Source organism: Malaclemys terrapin, chromosome 8 (assembly GCF_027887155.1).
Source record: "Malaclemys terrapin pileata isolate rMalTer1 chromosome 8, rMalTer1.hap1, whole genome shotgun sequence".
Lineage (NCBI taxonomy): Eukaryota > Metazoa > Chordata > Testudines > Emydidae > Malaclemys > Malaclemys terrapin.
Genome location: NC_071512.1, coordinates 104107848 through 104128893, shown reverse-complemented (window position 1 = coordinate 104128893; position 21046 = coordinate 104107848). Strand labels below are relative to the sequence as shown.

Genomic DNA, 21046 nt, shown 5'->3' with positions numbered 1-21046 from the left:
GTAAAATTGGTGGTAATGGGGGGGGAGTTAAGGAAGACGCTGCAAAATCTTCCCTCTATAAAAATCCCCTATTACAAACTAATTGGATTACAGGGACAGTACCCTGTGGCTAATTAACTCCTCCTCTTTAATTCGCCACAAGAAAAACTGGTAAATCTCGTGAATTAACCAGCCCCCCTTTAGGAGGGGGGATACTGAAGAAAGTGGAGGGCAGGGTGTATGCGGACATTACACACACGCCTTATTAGCTGGATGGAAATAAAGTCTTTCAAATCTAACGAGGTTTCATTTGATCACCGCTTTCTCCGCCATCCCTGGCTTCATAGTCGCGATACATAAAGCCATAGCTCGGGAGAGGGACCCTGTGAGTTGGTGCATTGCTGTAGGTTGTAACACCCTGTTTTCAGCCCTGAGGAGGGGAGGAATTTCTGGAGGATTCTTCTGATAGGAGGCCAAGCTATTTTCTAAAGGGACAAAAGACTCGCGCTGACTCCAGTATAAAGGTGCTAAAAAGGGTGTGTATTGATTCGAAGCAAGGCATCTCCATTCTCATTTTAAAGTCACTTGCTAGTGGCGTGGCCTGGGGTCCGTCGCAGGTACAACCGGGGGCAGCTGCCTGGACAATCTTCATCCTAGAAGCCGCTTTTGATCTGTTTCCGGCTATTTCGGTTTTTGCAAAACGGTGGTGATTTGGGGGCACGCTCAGCCGTGCGATACTACGCGGGGTCGGAAAGCCTGCGCCGAATCAGTGGCACCCTCTTCATATATTGTTCCATCGATATTACATTCCTGGATAAATGTAAGAGCAGCAGGAGACTGGGGATAGGGACGGGAAGAAGGATCAGGCCCGAAAGTTGGGCTGTCCTGTGGGAAAAGGCGATGGTTGGGGGACCTATTCTTACCTCTGAAAGCCACTTTCTGGGAGCTGCTTTGCCTTGAGCTTGAAGATGCATTTCCCCCCACCTGTCCAGTGGCAGCTTTCTTTAAATCATCAGTGAGCTGAGCATCTCCCCGAGAAAGCGAGCGCTCCTGGCCCTATGCGCAGTGCCAATAAACTGGCTCATTGGGAGCGATCTATCTACGTGGGGAATCCTAAAACCTGCATGGGGTAAACGTAAGAGCTGTTAGGGGTCCGGAAGGTGCGTTGGCCAAGGAGGTGAGCTCCCGTGGAAACCTTTCCCCTGGGAATGCCCTGAATGGGCCCAGTCCCCGCAGCTCTGCTCTGCATCTTTCCCAGGCGCGTTTCTGGCCACGCTCCTAATCAGGGACAGTGGCGAAACAAGCGTCGTGTTAACCCCTTGCGGAAAGCGTCCCCCGGCCTCCCCAGCCCTTCTGCTCTTTTTACACGTAGCCGGAGCTCCCTCCGCGAAGTCCTTCTGCCCTATCTCCCTAGCTGAGCACAGTTTTAGTGGGTGGGGGTGGATTTGATTCGCAATCCGTATTTTAGCATCAGCGTGTTTTCAGTTCCGCCCTCTTATCCTCCCCCCCCCCCCCGCCCCAGGATAGTCAGTGCAGCCAGTATTTTGAGCTGTGATTTCCCCCCCTCGCCTCCCCGTCCAATGAATTCTTGAGACCAAGGAACAGGATGAGGGCAAAGGATGTCACACTTGGTGCCTAAGAAACCGGCCTGGAGTGATGGTCCAGGTATGGAGCGAAGCACGCTGCATGTTGCATCTAGTTCGGTTTGGTCGCTTCGATTTGCTGCGAATCTAGAACTGGCGTGTTCTTCTCGGTCTGCTGAGACGGGCTGAGGATAGCCCGGCGTCGCTGAGGTAGAGAAACGCGTGCCCCGGAAAATCCAGGCTCCAAGAGGGAGACCGCACAGTCCTTGGTAACAAGGGACATGCGTGAGGGTTTTGCCCAGGGACAAGCGTGAGGGTTTTGCAAAGGCAAAGCGGCGGGTGCAGGGTGGGACTAGCGTGAGGGATGGATGCAGATGCCCGGGGGAGGGGCTGAGGAGGCCTGTGGAAATTCCCTCCCCCAGCTGCACTAGCGGCTCGGGAGCCAGGGGAGGGAAGGGGCTCGCTTGGCCCGGGTTGCCCCCAGGGGTAAGTGGCAGAGAGGGGGACGGCTGGCGGATGTCGGCGGTGGCTGCAGCACGTGATGCGCTGCCTGCGGTATAAAGGCCTCTGGAGCAGTTGCAGGCGTCTCAGTGTGTGAGAAGTTCCGCTGGGTCTGAGCTCGGGGGGAGGTCGCCTTCCCACTGCCCCCCCTCCTCCGCCCCCCATCCCCTTTTCCACCCCTCCCCGCGCCCCTCCCTCCCCCAGACTCTGCCAAGGAGCGATCGCAGCTCCCAGCCCCTCTGTGTCCTCCCCCCCACACACTCCCATCCTCCCCCTCCAGCCGCCACCCGGATCCTGCCTTGACTCTCTCCCACCCGGAGAGCGGCGGGAAGCCGGAGAAGGAGCCGGAGCCCGCTGCCGGCCGTGCCCGGTTGGAGAGAGACGGGGGACCGCGCAGCCCCGGCCGTCGCCTCGGTACCATTCCGGGGGCCGCCGCTAGGCGGGGGGAGCCCGGGCCCGGCTACCCGAGAATGACTCTGGGCAGGAGCAGGAGCAGCAGCTGCGGGATCATGTCCGAGAACTCCCCGGAGGAGGAGCCGCTCTCCGAGGTGGAGGACGCGGATATCGATGTGGTGGGCCCCCCCCAGGACGGGGGCAAATTCAGCGAGGAGGAGGAGGAAGAGGAGGAAGAAGAAGACGACAGCGACCCTCTGGGGCTGCCCAGGAGCGGGGCCAGCAGCCAGGCGCGCCTGGGGGGCTCCCCGGAGAGGCGGGCCCCCTCGGAGCCGGCGTGCGCCCGGGGCGCAGCGCCCGGGGAGAAGCCGCCGGCGGCCGGGAAGAACCCGCTGGTGAAGCCGCCGTACTCCTACATCGCGCTCATCACCATGGCCATCCTGCAGAGCCCCAAGAAACGCCTGACGCTCAGCGAGATCTGCGAGTTCATCAGCGGCCGCTTCCCCTACTACCGGGAGAAGTTCCCGGCCTGGCAGAACAGCATCCGCCACAACCTCTCGCTCAACGACTGCTTCGTCAAGATCCCCCGCGAGCCGGGCAACCCGGGCAAGGGCAACTACTGGACCCTGGACCCGGAGTCCGCCGACATGTTCGACAACGGCAGTTTCCTCCGCCGCAGGAAGCGCTTCAAGCGGCAGCAGCCGCCGCTGCACCCCCAGCACCCCGAGCTCCTGCTGCGAGCCGGGGGGGACCCCGGCCCCTTCCTGCCCGGCTTCCCTTACGGACCCTACGGCTACAACTACGGCCTCCAGCTGCAGAACTACCACCACCCGCATCCGCCCCATCCCGCGGCGGGGGGCACCTTTCCCTTCCAGCCCCCGCACTGCCCAGCCCTGCCCGGACCTCCGCCCCCGGCCGCCTCGGTCTTCTCCGGCGCCCCCAGCCTCCCCTCCTTCCTGGGCGGCGAACTGAGCTGCAGGAAACCTTTCTACCACCCGCAGCTGAGCCCCACCGCCCTGCCCGCCGCCGCCGCCCTCCTGCAGACCCTCAAGGCAGACAACAGCCACGGCGGCGGCAGCAGCACCCCCCGGAGGCCTTCCTTTTCCATAGACAACATTATCGGGGGCGCTGCCCCGCCGCCCCACAGCAGCTCCCCCACCTCCTCCCCTTACGCCTCTGGCCAAGTTGGGAGCCAGGCTCAAGTCCTGACCATGCTGACTCCCGCTTTGGCACCGGTACAGAACCACTTAAACTTGGCCCACGAGTCTCTCCTGCAGCCCGGACAGAACTTTTCCAGCAAAATCACAAATCTGAGTAGCTGTCCCTTTTAAAAGAGATCAAACAAACAAAAAAAGCCCCCTTCAAACAAAAAAACAATACCCCCCCCAAAAAAAATTCTCCTCCTGTTGTGTTTTAAGGTAGGAATTCTTTCTTTTTTTTGTTTTTTTTTGTTTTTGTTTTTGTCTTTTTCGCATCCAGATCTCTGTATCTCTTCCCTTTGCTCGAAAAAGAATTCTAAACTACCCCCCCAGACTCCAAAAGTGTATTTATAAAGTGTCCATAATGTACGATGGGAAACTCAGCTGGGTAAAATGTAACATTTTATAGGTGTTAATTTTCTTTTTAATGATCTCGGGTCTTCGAAACATTTTCTTTGCGAGTTGCAAACATCCTGGCGAGAGAGCTGGTTTTGAAACTTACAAGGAGAGTTTTAAATGTCTGGGTATTTTTTAAAAGGTTTTGCTCGTTCCTTCAAAGCTCTGATTTGAAGGGTTTCCTCCAACGTATGCGTATTTTTCTCCTCCCGAGGAAAATGTTTAATGATCCGATTTTTTTTTAAATCTTGGTTTGATTGATTTTACTTATAAAGCACCATCCCGTATAAAAAAAATCAGTGAAACTCCGGATGCTTTTAATGAGACGTATTCAAATACACATTTTAAAAAATCGGAGATATCAGGAAGTTTTATAATTTTCATTTTTTAACCCAGTTTTTCCACCCCTTAAATGTGTAGGTGGGTTTTTTTTTAATGTATTTGTAATTATTTGTATATAGGTTATTCGGGAGATAATGTGCAGATTCCACCTCTCTCTCTTCACTGGTTGTGCAGCCGTCCTATCTATTTTATTGAGAGAATCTGTGAATACTTTGTGGAAAAGGCAACGCAGTTTTGCCCACCCTGGTGTAAATTAATAAATGTTTGTGACCTGTTTAAAACAAAACCCCAAACGATCGTTCGTTCTTATGTATTTTCTTCATGGAAGAACTGATCACCCCCCGCTCCAACTCTGGGCCTCAGAACCGAGTGCTATAGTCACCCGATTGACGCCAGTTAGAAAATGGGTAACTTTTAAAAATAAATCCACTTAGATCTCCGTAGAGTGGGGCTTTTCATTACTAAACTAAACTGAAGCACCAAACTCGGCCTAAATCGGCACCGAACTCTTCAATAGACATTGAGTAAAGTGGAATAGAAGGACAGACTATCAACAGTGTATTGATTTGTTTTTATTTCCCAGGATAAATATTTTAGTTCCTCTTCTTACCAGGTCAGAATATAAAAGTTTAAATTTGGCTTTTTGCTCTTTTGTAAATATGCCCCCTTTTAAAAAAAAACCCTCATAATTCAAGGTTTATATCATCTCCTTTCGATTATTAGACTTTTAGTTTTGGTTCTACAGTGGGCAACCAATTCAACTCCTGTTTTTGGCAAAGACTTGCTGTTGTCAGGCTGTTCCTAAGGAAGGACGGGGAGAGAATACGCGTGTGTGTGTGGGGGGGGTGTTTTCTCCCCCTTTTTTATTTTGTTTGGAAACGTTGGCACATGGGAAAATAACTGGAAGGGTTTTGTTTTTCCTTGGGCCCGAGGAGTTCGGATGACCAATGAAACTCGAGAGCTCTACCTACATTTTGCAACAACTTACAAAAGTAAATAAACATCTTGCAACGCTCTCTGACACCCCCCCCCCTTTTGTTGTTGTTGTTGTATTGTCACGCAGAAACTTGAAAGCAATCGCGTTACTTTAAAGAAGCATCCTGGTCTCTTGTGCAGTAAGCAGGGAAGTTGTGCGCAAAAAGCCTTGCCCAGTCAGTGAATTAAACCAGATTGAAGGGGGGGGGGGAACCCTCCTCCCCCAATATTCATTTACCAGCTTCGCATTGTTCGAATGGACTCCGGTCCGCATAGAGATCAATATATTCCAAGGGAGGAGGGGTCGCGGGTGAGTGTGTGTGTGGGGAGGATTCGAATCGTGTAGCATTTTACATCTCTCTTAATCCGCCTCGAACCTCAGCTGAGTTTGTTGATGTTGTTGCTTAAAGGGCTGCTTCCCCTGAATAGATGCCCAGCGAGCGGTCTCACATCTCGCTCTCACGCCCATTTGCTTCTGAAAAGCGATCTTCTGTCAGACACTTGGTTGTCCCCTTTCATGTCCAGCTCCTACAAAAGGGGCTACAAGGCTCGACATGGGAGAAAAGAGGAGGCCAATGAATCTATTTTCCAGATTGCCAAGCACATGGTGGAAACGCTGAAGAGTCTCTACAGCTCTTTTCTTCTTCCGGCCTCCCCTTTTCTGTGGCTAGAACTGCGTGCAAGTAGTTAAATGGCTAAGTTGGGGGTGTTTCTGACAAGCTCATTACTAGAGGGGTGGTCCGCCCCCCCTTCTCTCTCCCCGGAGCCTTTGATGGAGTTAGAAGAAAATAGTGAAGAGAAACTAACTTTGTTCAGATCCGCTTTAATAAATGAGGTGGCTTTTAATAATGTGGAATCCATAGGGAGAAAGGAGAGAACTTGTACATCAGGGTTTTTATTTTAAACGTTGTGAGGGAATTTTTTGAAAGAGCCTGTGGGGGTGGAGAAAAACATTGTGAAAGGGAACTAAATAACTAGAAAATGTAGTGACTGGTAGAAAACAGTTTGAGAAGCGTTTAGGATGAAATCCCATGTAAAATGTAGAACCAGTGTGTATAGTTTGCAGATTTAATAAACAGGACATTGCATTTAAACCCCCCTTTGGCAGATCTTGTTTAAGGATCTGTTCTTACTGTTCTGATTAAGGTATTTGGGATTTCCCCTAAGAGGGCAAATCTGTTCTTAGACGAGAGGTAGCAGTCTCTGAGTGCAGACCAGTCATTACCCAAACCCAATTAATAGTTGTTCTGAGGCTTCTACCCTTTGCTCATTGAGTAGAACAATGATGGTTTCAAACACACCAGTGCGCCCCCCCTCCCCCAAACTTCTTCTGTTAGGCTGAAATCACCTTTTGTGGCTGGCATTTTCTCTTGTTCACCCATTCCTCCCCCTTCCGGTCCCATCAAGTGAGACTATTTGTTCCTCTGTGGCCATGAATGAAACTTACCAGGAAAGGTAACCAATTTTATTATTTATTTTAATCCGAGCCAAAATGATATCAAACCTTCCTCATTGGCTTGTCTCGTTTGCATTGCAGCCTGAAACTGTGTCGTGTTAGGTTGATTTTTTTTTTCTCTCTCTGCGGTTCTCTAGGTCTAAATAGAAGTGTAGTATATTTAGACACGGATATTGTATGACGCGTGGGCTGGTTAATCCATAATAACGACTGTCTGCAGACCCAATGGACCCCCTCATTTTGATATGTGTCGGGGGGGGGGTCGGACTCCGCCGCACCCCAGGTTTTGTCTGATCTGAGAGCCTTCAATTCCACCGCCAAACCTTGCCAAGGCGACAGGGTTAACAGCGAAATATGGAATAACATTAACTCTAGAGAGGGTGGTGTTTAAAGGCACCGCGGATAATGGCCTCTAATTACGGGGCTGGCTGACTCTGTAGGTTTGATCTTCACGGGGCATTATTTTTAAGCGGTCGTTGAGGATCGTTTTTCACGCCTATCTGGCTAAAGGGGGGGAGGATTGTTTGTTTGTTTGTTGGAGGGGGCATTGGCAATAACCGATCACTGAACGATGTTAGCAGAGTGATTAGCTGTCCCAGCCAGTATTTTCCCCTCTTGCCCAAATCCTGTTATGAATTTGTTCTGTTCTTGTTTGGAAAACTGCAGTTAAAAAAAACCCTTTATAAACTTAGAAAGATTGAAGGCTGAATACATGTACATGACACCACAGAGCCCGATCCTGTAGCCCTTCCTCCCTAGGAGTTTTTTGTCTGAATAACGACTGCAGAATCGATCCATAATCTAACCCTACCCAGTTCCTGTCTATACATAAAATGCCAGCTGGGTTCTCCCTGTTGCAAACGTTTCTTTGGTGGATTGTTTGGGGCTCGTGTTCTTTTTTTGGTGGGAGAGGTGGTGGGTTAAATACCTTCCTGGGGTGTCAGTTGAAGGGACTTGAACCGCAAAACAGCTGCCCGGAAGATACTAAATACTGTAGTATGGATGTTTCGATTCGAAGTGGGTTTCATTCAAACGCTTATATCGTTCAAGTGCGCCCAGAAATGTGACCCGTGCGATGTTTTTTGTGTGTGTGTAACTCGCCCCCCCACCTTGATATTGCTAGGGAAAACAGTCCTTCTCAGCAACATTTCTGTTTGCAAAGGGGCAGGCCTCCGAGGTTAACTGAACAAGAAATGTTATAACACGTTTCAGAACACATCTGGTGTGGAGAGAACCCCCCCTTTCATTATTAAATCCCCCCCCCCATCCCCAGTCATTGGCCTAAATTGAGTGATCACGATTCTTGGGATAGAGGGAACAGCGTGTCAATTTCGATCTAGCTCTTAAATCCCCACCGAGCATCCCCATCCGAAACCTCCGGCTCCTGGAATCGCATTAAAACTCTCTCCAAACATCTCCTCCTTTGGCAGGCTGTGGGATCCATTATTGCGATCAGAAGCCCGCAGGAGCGTTTTAAACTGATTTGGGGGAATTAGGAAGGTCAGAAGCCCGTTCCCTTCTCCAATATTTTTATCTTTATGGTTAAACGGAGCGCTGAAAAATGATCTGGATTATGGAAAACACCTTTTCTAAACAACACCGATGTCCAGTGGTTAAACCCTTCCCTGATGGCCAGGCCTCTTTGGTTTCCTATTTCTGAGAACACCCCCCCCCCCTGTTCACGCTTGCTTTAAATCTTAATTAGAGTAATCACTTTACCCTTTCTTAAGACACTTTCTCTGACTTGTGACTTAAGACAAATATTTGCAAGGGAGTGGACTATTCTCCCCCCTCTCCCCCAATACACAACGTTTCTCATCCCCTTCCCTTTATTTTAGGAACGAAATTGTTACCTTTTAAATTTTCCTACGTTTTAAAATCTCCAATGACTATTGCTTTTGGAACACAAGCGGCAAGTTACTGAACACAAGTTATTGAATGGAAAATGTGATATTGTAGTGTTTAGATCTTTCACACAAATGTAGGAGCCGCTGAGGCTTCCAAGTGGGGACTTTCTGTAACATGGCCTGGCAAGATTAGAAAGACTCTATTTGCCTTGGGATATTGCAAGGGGTTTATTAACCATGTTAATTTGTGTCTCGTCTTGTTAGTTTTCTGAAGCGTGGTTTTTTTTTTCTCTTTCTTTCTTTTGCATTGGCGACCACCCAGGGGCTGTAGTTATAGGAAAAAGCAGACATGCAAAAAACATAGCAAACGTGTTTATTTCTCTAAAGTTTGAAGGCAGCAGAGCCTAGTCCCCCGGGGGAAAAAAATCTATTTATAACCCCCTTTTTATTTAGGGCTCAAATCCGGCATATTTAAATCTAGACCCAAAGGGTCATTTTATTGGCCACTTAATGAAGTTTAAAACTTTGTCCAGCTTAAGAGGCTTTGAAAGCCCATTTGTGACAGTGATGGGGAAGGATTGTTGGTAGCGACGAGAGAATAATAGACGTTGTCAGTTTTATTCAGTTTGCAAGGCGGTGGGGAGGATACCCCCTTGGAATTGTTGAAATGAAATAAAGATTTATTGTAGCGCGCTAAAGGTCCGGAGTTAAACTTTTTCCGGGTGGTATTTCAGATCTCAGACAGCACCTCTGCCCACTCAAGACAACTGGAGTGCGAATATTTAGGTATTTGTTACTTAATACGCTCGAATGGATTGAGACACGGGAGACTTCGTATATAGCCTCAATTCCACGCTTAAATGTGAGGCTTTTGTGAATCTTTACAGCACAAATCAGTCAAGCGGCAAACTTTGCTCCCTCTTTTCGTGTAGCCTTAATGCTTCCTTGTCTTATGCAGGTTTGGTAAGAAAATACTGCAGGTCACAAACCAATATACTTCGTATCTACACATGCACTTTATATTTTATGTGCCCGCATAATTGCAGGCAGCATTCCTTGCTTGGGATCAAAAGCCAAAGTTACAATGAAACAAAATGTGACTGTTTGCAGGAAAGCCAATACATGGCTTTGCACTTTTTGTTTTATTTTAAAAAAATCACCCTTGAAAGTTTCAGAATATAATGAATTTTGTGGCGGTTTTTAAAATCCATTTTAGTCTAAACTCTGGACGCACTCGCTAACTTTTGCCTTCAGAGCTAATTAAGTGTCATGTAAAAAAAAAAAGTGATATAAACAACTAGTTGTAGTTCATATAATTACTCCCCATCCAAAGGATCTGTTACAACTTTAAAATAAAGATAACTTGCTATTGCATTTGCTTTGCAATACTGAAATCCGTGTGGCTTTGGTTTCTAAAGGGTTTGGTAGTTGAGGGAAGGAATCAAACGACATTTTAAATAAGCTTTCTCTCCAGTTTTCCTTCATTTCCTTCTGCGTCCTTTCTTTCTCTGTCCTCAACTTTTTTTTCTTTTATTAATCTGGTCCCTCCTTGATCTGAAACTGATTCCTTACCACAGTTGCCAAGTTTTCTTGAAGTGCTACTTGTCTGCTGTATGGACCGGTCCGGTTATGTTTCATTCACAGCGCAGTGAATAGGAAGTAACTGTTGGGTTTCACTTTTAATGACTGATCCTCAGTTAGGTTCCACGAACACCGGGTAGGCGAGGATTCTTCTTCAATTATGTAAAATTCCAATGTTAAAAAGCGGGGAGAAATTTGACTTGAGACACGCAGCTGGCAGAGTTCAAATAGTTCCAAGAACTTTGCATCGACATTAGTAAGGCCATGAATCTAGACAGGGATTTTTGCATGATCTTTGCAATGCAGCTGTAGTGCAATCATTGAATTTAGCCACCTCGCCGCCATTTGTTTGTCATGATAAACCAATTTTTTTTTCTTCATTGCCGTGGAAGGAATTAAGCGGCTAGCGTTGCGGAAAGATGCCCAAATAAGATCAACAACAAAGTCTGTCTTGTATAGGTTCCAGATATTCGAGAGACTATAAAGGGATCTCTGGTAGACTCGCATTCAGCTTGAAGGCTGGCTAGACAACCAATGTATTAATGAATCTTTTTTTTTTAATTGTAAACTCAACAGTTGATTGTTTAGAATTTACTGGCGCATGGGAATTAGAAATGGCTACACACCCAGATACTGTAATGTGAGCTCTGCTTTATAACCCCTTACTACGCGATACTACAGACTGAAAACACCTTATGCCTCTAAGGCCTGGTCTACACTACGGGTTTAGGTCGACTTTAGCAGCGTTAAACCGAATTAAGCCTGGACACGTCCACACAACGAGGCCCTTTCTTTCGACTTAAAGGGCCCTTTAAACCGGTTTCTTTACACCACCTCCGACGAGGGGATTAGCGATAAAACCGGCCTTTGCGGGTCGGAATTGGGGTAGTGTGGACGGAATTCGATGTTATTGGCCTCCGGGAGCTATCCCACAGTGCTTCATTGTGACCGCTCTGGACAGCGCTCTCAACTCAGATGCACTGACCAGGTAGACAGGAAAAGACCCGCGAAGGTTTGAATTTCATTTCCTGTTTGCCCAGCGTGGAGAGCACAGGTGACCACGCAGAGCTCATCAGCACAGGTAACCGTCATGGAGTCCTCCCAGGATCGCAAAAGAGCTCCAGCATGGACCGAACGGGAGGTACGAGATCTGCTCGCCATATGGGGAGATGAAGCAGTGATAGCTGAACTCCGTAGCAGTAAAAGAAATGGAAAAGTATTAGAAAAGATCTCCAAGGCCATGAAGGACCGAGGCCATAACAGGGACACACAGCAGTGCCGCGTGAAAATTAAGGAGCTACGGCAAGCCTACCACAAAGCCAGAGAAGCAAACGGAAGGTCCGGGGCAGAGCCGCAAACTTGCCGCTACTACGCGGAGCTGCATGCGATCCTAGGGGGTGCAGCCACCACTACCCCAACCGTGTGCTATGACTCTCTCACTGGAGAAACACACAGGGAAGACGGTTCGGGGAACGAGGAAGATGACGATGGAGGTACTGTAGGTAGCTCACAGCAGCAAGGAAGCGGAGAAACCGGTTTCCCCAACAGCCAGGATATGTTTGTGACCCTGGACCTGGAACCAGTAACCCCCGAACTCACCCAAGACCCTCAGGGCACACAGGAGACCTCTGGTGAGTGTAACTTTGTAACTATTTGTAAACATTACAAAAAAAAAGCAAGCGTGTTTAATGATTAATTTGCCCTGGCAATCGCGGCCAGTACATCTACTGGAAAAGTCTGTTAACGTGTATGGGGATGGAGCGGAAATCCTCCAGGGACATCTCCAGAAAGCTCTCCTGGTTGAAATGGGGTGATTTTATTAAGGGGGACATTCAGAGGCGCCCGTTCCTGCTATTCTGACCAGAAATGTTCCCCGCTGTTAACCACGCGGTGGGGGGGAGGGGTGAAGTGAAGGGGGTGGTTTACTTGTGTTTGTGCCGCATGTTAACCGGGAAACCGCAGCCCCCTCCTTTTACATTGAAACCCCATTTTAAATGGACAACCCAATTCATCCTTGATATGGGAAATGCGCTGCTGTTTGCAATCTTTCCCGCATGTTAAGAAGGTTAAAAAAGCCAAAACACTGTGGCCTACGATGGCTGCCTGCAAGCCGAAATATGCGACCTTGTAATGAAAGACTGTACCCATTGTTCCCTAAAATGTGTCTTTTTTAACCACCTCTCCCTTCTCCTCCACCAGCTGCAAATGTTTCTCCTTCGCAGAGGCTTGTGAACATTAGAAAGAGAAAACGTAAGACGAGGGACGAGATGTTCACGGAGCTGCAGATGTCCGCCCAGGCTGATAGAGCACAGCAGAATGCGTGGAGGCAGTCAATGTCGGAGATGAGAAAAGCCCAACATGAACGAGAGGAGAGGTGGCGGGCTGAAGACGATAGGTGGCGTCAGCTTGCAGACAGACGGCAAGAGGCAATGCTCCGTCTGCTGGAGCATCAAACTGATATGCTCGAGCGTATGGTTGAGTTGCAGGAAAGGCAGCAGGAGCAGAGACCGCCGCTACAGCCCCTGTGTAACCAACAGCCCTCCTCCCCAAGTTCCATAGCCTCCTCACCCAGACGCCCAAGAACACGGTGGGGGGGCCTCCGTCCACCCAGTCACTCCACCCCAGATGATCGCCCAAGCATCAGAAGGCTGGGCTTCAATAAGAGTTAAAGTTTTAAAATGCAGTGTGTCCTTTTCCATCCCTCCTCCCCCACCCATCCCAGCTACCTTGGCAATTATCCCCCTACCTCTGTAAGGAACTAATAAAGAATGCATGAATGTGAAAAAACAATGACTTTATTGCCTCTGCAAGGGGGAGGGGAGGGTGGGGTGGGGTGGTTGGTTGGTTTACAGGGAAGTAGAGTGAACCGGGTCGGGGGGGGGGGGGGGTTGGAGGGTTCATCAAGGAGAAACAAACAGAAGTTTCACACAGTAGCCTGGCCAGTCACAAAACTCGTTTTCAAAGCTTCTCTGATGCGCACCGCGCCCTGCTGTGCTCCTCTAACCGCCCTGGTGTCTGGCTGCGCGTAATCAGCGGCCAGGCGAGTTGCCTCAACCTCCCACCCCGCCATAAAGGTCTCCCCCTTACTCTCACAGATATTGTGGAGCGCACAGCAAGCAGCAATAACAATAGGGATATTCTTTTCGCTGAGGTCTGAGCGAGTCAGTAAGCTGCGCCAGCGCGCTTTTAAACGTCCAAATGCACATTCCACCACCATTCGGCACTTGCTCAGCCTGTAGTTGAACAGGTCCTGACTCCTGTCCAGGCTGCCTGTGTACGGCTTCATGAGCCATGGCATTAAGGGGTAGGCTGGGTCCCCAAGGATCACGATAGGCATTTCAACATCCCCAATGGTCACTTTCTGGTCCGGGAAGAAAGTCCCTTCCTCCAGCTTTCGAAACAGAGCAGAGTTCCTGAAGACGCGAGCATCATGTACCTTTCCCGGCCATCCCACGTTGATGTTGGTGAAACGTCCCTTGTGATCCACCAGGGCTTGCAGCAGCATTGAAAAGTACCCCTTGCGGTTTACGTAGTCGGTGGCTTGGTGCTCCGGTGACAAGATAGGGATATGGGTTCCGTCTATGGCCCCGCCACAGTTTGGGAATCCCATTTCAGCAAAACCATCCACTATTGACTGCACGTTGCCCAGAGTCACTACCCTTGCTATCACCAGGTCTTTCATTGCCCTGGCAAATTGGATCACAGCAGCCCCCACCGTAGATTTGCCCACTCCAAATTGATTCCCGACTGACCGGTAGCTGTCTGGCGTTGCAAGCTTCCACAGGGCTATCGCCACTCGCTTCTCAACTGTGAGGGCTGCTCTCATCTTGGTATTCTGGCGCTTCAGGGCAGGGGAAAGCAAGTCACAAAGTTCCATGAAAGTGGCCTTACGCATGCGAAAGTTTCGCAGCCACTGGGAATCGTCCCATACCTGCAGCACGATGCGATCCCACCAGTCTGTGCTTGTTTCCCGGGCCCAGAATCGGCGTTCCACGGTATCAACCTGCCCCAGTGACACCATGATTTCCACATTGCTGGGGCCTGTGCCTTGTGAGAGGTCTATGGCCATGTCAATTTCCTCATCACTCTCGTCGCCGTGCTGCAATCGCCTCCTCGCCTGGTCCGGGTTTCGCCTTGGCATGTTCTGGCTCTGCATATACTCCAGGACAATGCGCGTGGTGTTCATAGTGCTCATAATTGCCGCGGTGATCTGAGCGGGCTCCATGATCCCAGTGCTAGCTATGGCGCCTGGTCAGAAAAAAGGCGCGAAAGTAGTATCTGATGGACCAGGAGAAGGAGGGCGGGAGGGAGGGAGGGAGGGAGGGAGGGCCAAGTGACGACATGGCGTACAGGTACAGGAACAGGGAGAAACACAAACAACTGTCACACAGAATGGTCCCCCCAAAGATTAAACTGGAAACCCTGGGCTTAGCAGGCCGTTGATTTCACGGAGGAAGGGGAAGCAAATGAACACAGAATAAATCTATTTTTTACATCTTAAGGTGGCAGCCGACGCTGCAGCATGAGTGACAGCCATACCAGTATGATGATGATGGGTACCAATCATAATATACCATCATCTGCCAAAAGGCAAGGGGCTGCTGCTGTGTAGCAATGCAGCCCCATGTCTGCCAGCCCCACGTCCGCCAGCACCCAGCATCGCCCTCGGCCTCTTCTGGGTGCTTAGCAGACAATATTGGGCAATTGGCAGAAAATAGTACATTATGACTGGTAACCGTCATCATCGAGACAGTAGCATGTCTGCCCAGGTGGCCATGATTGACAGCCACTCCAGTACGACGACGACGGGTACCAGTCATAATATACCATCGCCTGGAAGGGGCTGGTGCAATGCAGCCCTACGGCTGCCAGCCCCACGGCTATCACTCATGCTACACCGTCTACTGCCAAAAGGCAGTTAGCAGCTGCTGCTGTGTAGCAATGCAGTCCCACGTCTGCCGGCACCCAGAGGACATATGGTGACGGTGAGCTCAGCTGTGCTGAGCGGGCTCCATGTTGTCTGCACAGGTAACCCAGGTAACCCAGGTAAAAAGGCGCGAATCTATTGTCTGCCGTTGCTGTGACGGGGGAGGGAGGGGCCTGACGACATGTACCCAGAACCGCCCGCGACACTGTTTTGCATCATCCGGGCATTGGGATCTCAACCCAGAATTCAAAGAAAAGGCGTGAACCGCTTCGCGGCTCGAGCTGTGGCGCAAACGTAGTATCTGACGGCCTAGGGGAAGGAGGGAGGGGGGCCGAGTGACGACATGGCGTACAGGCACAGGGAATTAAAATAAAGAACGGTGGCTGTGCATCAGGGAGAGACACAAACAACTGTCACAGACTGGTCCCCCCCAAAGATTAAACTGAAAACCCTGGGTTTAGCAGGCCGTTGATTTGACGGAGGGAGGGGGAAGCAAATGAATACAGAGAAAATCTATTTTTTACATCTTAAGACGACGGTGCAGCGTGACTGATAGCCCTCGGCATCTTTCTGGGTGCTTGGCAGCAAATACGGGGCGGTGTATGACGATGGTCTTCAGGCCTATTGCACGAGCTGCTGCTCAGGGAAGACTCTGCTAATGTGCGATGACCCGACTTGTAATAGGCCGGCTAACAGTCATAATACACCATTTACTGCCAAAAGGCAAGCCCCACGGCTGCCAGCACCCAGATCGCCGATGAAGGCTACCAGTCTACTGCACCGTCTACCGCCAAAAGGCAGTTAGCAGCTGCTGCTGTGTAGCAATGCAGTCCCACGTCTGCCGGCACCAAGAGGATATATGGTGACGGTGAGCTCAGCTGTGCTGAGCGGGCTCCATGTTGTCTGCACAGGTAACCCAGGTAACTAACCCAGATAAAAGGGCGCGAATCTATTGTCTGCCGTTGCTGTGACGGGGGAGGGAGGGGCCTGACGACATGTACCCAGAACCGCCCGCGACACTGTTTTGCATCATCCGGGCATTGGGATCTCAACCCAGAATTCCAAGGGGCGGCGGAGACTGCGGGAACTGTGGGATAGCTGTGGGATAGCTACCCATAGTGCAATGCTCCGGAAGTCGACGCTAGCCTCGTACTGTGGACGCGGTCTGCCGACTAGAGCACCTAGAGCATTTTATTGTGTGGACATACACAATCGGCTGTATACAACCGATTTCAATAAAACCGGCTTCTATAAATTCGAACTAATTTCGTAGTGTAGACATACCCTTAGAGAAGCCCCCTTTTCCATTTAGCTCCGGCTGGCCTTTCTTGAGCATTTGTGCTATTTTTTTTAATAAAAATAAAATTAACCTTTGTGTCCATGTAGTTCCTAGCAACAGGTGTCAGGATGGCACATAACAAGCACCGAAGTCTTTGATCTCGAGTTTCCATCTCCATCTTAATTCAAATGCTAATTTTAATAGCTCTTGATGCTTCTTTGATGATGCCCAGGGATAAAATGTTGGTAAACTAAATCAGTGTGTTGGCTGTCTGTTTATTTTAAACGGCACCTATGGAACACTGAACTAGATTTATGTACCCATCGAAGGCGCCTGGTTAATATTTAATACTGTTTCATTCCAAAATTGGATTGAGGAAAAACATCTCATTTTTCCGAAATCAAAACCCATGATATTTTGCCTTATTTTATAAATGTCTCATGTTTCTTTTGGCAAGGCAAGCTGTGTCATTTAGGTGCCTAAGTATATACGTATATTTTAAAAATCGCAAGTTATTAACATTCGTTTCTAACGAAAGTTCATATTCTCCATCTGCCAAAGATAGCCTTGTAAATCATAATGAAAATCTGCACGGAAGATTATATAGTGGAAAAGGACTGGAGATGTAGTTTTTTTTCCTGTGTCCAGTGCTGCAAAGGATAACTTTTGTCTCTAGTCAATGTTTCAGATGCTTGTTAATTACACCCTCCTCCCCAATATTTCCAGGTTAATTAGGATCAGATTTACAAGTCAGACTGTGCAAGGTAATTATACCAACCAATTAATTTGATCAAACAGGAAATGATATACACACGCACATTTTAAAAGTTGGGCTAAGGCTCCATTGACTCCCGGTTGTAACCTCATTTTCAAGGAAAATGACATTCTTACCAGTTATTTCATTTTGCTCCCTTTAGGGCGGGGGATTTACACTCTGAAATTAACAGGGCCGGTTCCTGCAGTCCTTACTCTCGCAAAACTCGCCTCCCATTTTTCCTGGCTCAGTTTCCCCGCACTCGAAAGATGAGCCGGAGTGCTCTGAAATTTGCGTTCATGAAGTGAAAAGTTTCCCCTGCCGCTGAATTAAAATTCATCACAGAAAACTTCGGTGGGAAGTAAGTGACTTTGCCGGGTAAAAAAAAATTGGTGTTCGGTGTAGCTAAAGTACCGGGCAAAGCTCCCCTGGAAAGTCAATGGGAGTTTTGCTCTAGCTGGTAAATTACACCAGTTTTTGAGCATATTCATGAAGCAGGGCATGAACCATTGCTTTATTCGGATCCAGTAAGGTCTTTCAATAGGGTGACCAGATCCCCACACGGATTTTTTCCTCATAACCCACGGGTCATTTTCTCTTCTGTCCCTCCCCTCCCATTTCAGACATTAATATAATAAAATACTACTAGGTTCACGGGGTTACACAAGTATATACAAGTTAAGCATGTTCTTTAGAAGCAATGATTTTTAAAAAAGAATTGCTTTTAATTCATTCCTTGGAAAACTTAATTTTTTAACCAGGAAAAAAACCCAACCCTCACTTCATTGCTAGTAGGACTGCAGGATTCATGGACAATGAATTTTATTCAGTGCATTTATCTCTTATTTTCTGGTTCAGGGAAATGAAAGAAAATACCGTCCAAATTATTTGTTCAGTGGATGTTTGCATGAACAAATGCCCCCAATAGGTCTTACAATCAATAGTTGATGGGCAGCAGGGTTAGCTGATGTTCATTCTATCGCCTGATTGGAAGCAGGGCCTTCCCTAAAACGGCTTCTGCCGAGGTACATTTGGTTTTGGTCACAAACGAATTTGGTGGGCCGATTGGAGTGAATTTCGCAATGGGCTCTCAACCTGCCCCCCAGGCCAGCAGATTAAAAGGAGTCCAACACGGCTGAAGCAAAAGTCGGTTTAGATCTCCCTCGCCCCTAGCGAAATGATCCTGAATATTCTCTTACACTGAGTGGTGTGAGGGCTGATGTGTGCTCCTCGGGTCGCTGTGCTGTTGTGTGCCTTGGTGTTTGGTTTTACAGGAAAAAACCCTCCCACTTTTAATGGAGGATTTTGTCTGGTTGGGGTTGGTAGAGCGGGACAGTTAGAGCCTCATAAGCATATAGATAGGGGCAGAAATAGACCTCTCCACTTTCTCTTTAAACTTAAACGAAGACGTTAAGGAAAGGCGCTGTCCCTGCAAACACAATCTGGTCACAGTTCAGTGTCGTCGGCTCATGTCAGCTCCAGATTTAGACTAAATTATAGTCACTGTTCTTTTTAACTCAAATTTGTTTCACATCCTCAACCATATCAAAGAGATTCCGTGCATAGTCCCTTCTTTCTTTCTTCACAGGGGAACGAAAAGCTACATTTCCTACATTCTAATATTTTCCTCCCACATCTTATGGGGACTCTCTGGCTAAAAGTTTCCTTTCTGATTTGCCTCTCCGCCGCCATCTGTTGTGTGGTTTCGCTCTGGTATCCCTTCTGCCCCGTCGGTGGCTGTTAAATAAATAAAAACACAACAAACCAAAAAATGCAAACCAGCTTTTGGATGAAGGGCCAGGTCCCTGTTCCCAGTCAAGTCAGTGGCAAACACTCCTATTGCTTTCCAGGGCAGCAAGAATGCGGTTCGGGGTCGATAGACGCAGAACCCGCTGCTGGTGCCTTCTCAAAGTCTATCGGATATTGGGGACACACCCTCAAGTTGGGGGCAATTGTCCATTGCCCTCGATGGAAATCTGCACCACGGGGCAGTGAGGTCCTTGGGAACCTGTTCTTTACATTCCTAGCCGCAATCAGGTTCTCTGGGCGATCTATGAACGCTCATGTTATTAGCAGAGATTTAAATGTCCCATTTCTGTTGGCCACTTAAGCACATTGTATTCAGGGAAAATAACTTGCGGCCTAAAATTCTACTTTTGTTCCAGCGACCGGCGCCTTCGCAGGGCGTTTTCTGGCGTCGCTCTGACAACTGAACGGAGTTAGATTCAAGGGTAGAATAATGCGGTACCCGGAGTTGAAATCCGTGTCTCCTCTGTGACTTAGAAAGTAAATCTCAGTCTCATGACCTTCTCCCTTCCCCGGTCATGTGGGACACAAGTAAATTTATCCACCCCGCTGGAAATTCTCATGTCAGCAACACAGCAGCGTTGGCTGGCACATCTCACAGGGGAAATTATTTTTAACCTCATTTGATTGCCCCTTCTCTGAATATAGAGATTAACTCTCCTGCTGGACAGGTTGGTTGTTGTATCCACCTAAATAAACCTGGGCTGAGAAGAACACTTCGGAATAAGCGTTCTTGGGGCTTTGTTTTAGCAAGATGCGGGTTGGGCTGTCTCAAGCTTCGGTAAACTTAGCCAAGGGTAGGTACGGTATCTCTTTCTACACCAAGCAATGGGGTGGGGGGCGAATAGAGGCGATTTGGAGATTTAAACTCTGATGCACTGGGGAAAGCGTCAGCAATACACAGCTGTAAGCAACTCCGTTTAAAAAGAAAAGTCATCTTCAAATGTGAGAGGGCGAAAGTTTCCAAATACACAGCGGTGCTGGTACTAAAGTGATAATTACAGATCGCTCGATTAAAACGGGTCTGAGCAGCGTTCCACTAACGATTTCCCTAAATCTGTGCCCCCCTGCCCTCCAGGAGAAAGAATTACTTGGTTTAAGTAACCTCGGACTGGAGTTGCTTTGCAAATTGTGTCTCTCGCCAGCGTTCCTCGTCTCGCGCTGGTCGCTTTGTTCTGGTGCTCGGGAGGGAGGCGGAACACAAAGCTACTGCGAGAGTGCTTTGCGCCATATCCACACCTCGAAGCCGTTGTGATGACAGGCTCGACAAGAAACGGTTCTACCCGCGGAAGAAATGGCTAATCCAATGAACTGTGAAGGAAAAGCTTTTGGCTTGTGGCTGGGGCTTGGACCCAAACGGCGCGCAGGGGAGATGATTGCAAGATGTGGAAGCAAACGCTGCGTTTGGTGTTCATTGTGCGGCTCCCCTCCCTGCCCCCCTGCCCTTTACTCCCCAGCGAACGGGATCTGCTTGATCCTGGAAGTCAAAAAAAGTCTCAGTCCGTTTCAATGGGAGACGGATACGTCCCCCCGCCCCCCAACGCTTGGTATCATATAGGAACCGGGCGAGTTCCGTGGGCCCGATCCTGCCGCCTTTATTGCAACGAGAACTGCAGGGTCGGGCCCTAGATGGGGGACGTAGGCCATATGCGCAGCATAGCCACTTAATGGGTGTCAATCCAGCCCGTGGACTAAGTGGCCTCTGGTCATTCAAGCCAAACAAGGGGGCGGGACTCAGCCGGCTTGTCTTCACCGCTGGCGTCTTTGACCCGAGTCTGCTGCGAATAAGACAAGGTGGGTGAGAAGATCTTTTATGGGAGCAACGTCTGCTGGTGAAGGAGCAGCCTTCCGGCTCCGTGTCCCCGAGGCGTGTCTCATTCACCACCAGCAATGGGTCTAAGACACTATCACCTCACCCCCCAAGCCCCGTTAGCATCCGGGGCCCGACACTGCAAACACGGACCAGGGAGGGAAGGGAGAGCTCTTTCCGCTTGTCCATTTGGCCAGGAGCAGGTCTGAACGGAGGCG

The 21046-nt window shown here is 49.1% G+C and overlaps 1 protein-coding gene across 1 annotated transcript; it reads left to right on the top strand.

Annotated features, from left to right (window-relative positions):
* Nucleotides 1–2200: 2200 nt before the first annotated feature.
* On the top strand, nt 2201–5346 carry FOXD2 (forkhead box D2). Its single transcript, XM_054036506.1, has one exon. It carries the CDS (start codon nt 2534–2536, stop codon nt 3785–3787), a length of 1254 nt encoding a protein of 417 aa, XP_053892481.1. The 5' UTR covers nt 2201–2533; the 3' UTR covers nt 3788–5346.
* The last annotated feature ends 15700 nt before the right edge of the window (nt 5347–21046 follow it).

Coding starts and splice junctions, on each gene's coding strand:
- FOXD2 (XM_054036506.1), top strand. CDS start 2,534: ATGACTCTGGGCAGGAGCAGGAGCAGCAGCTGCGGGATCATGTCCGAG.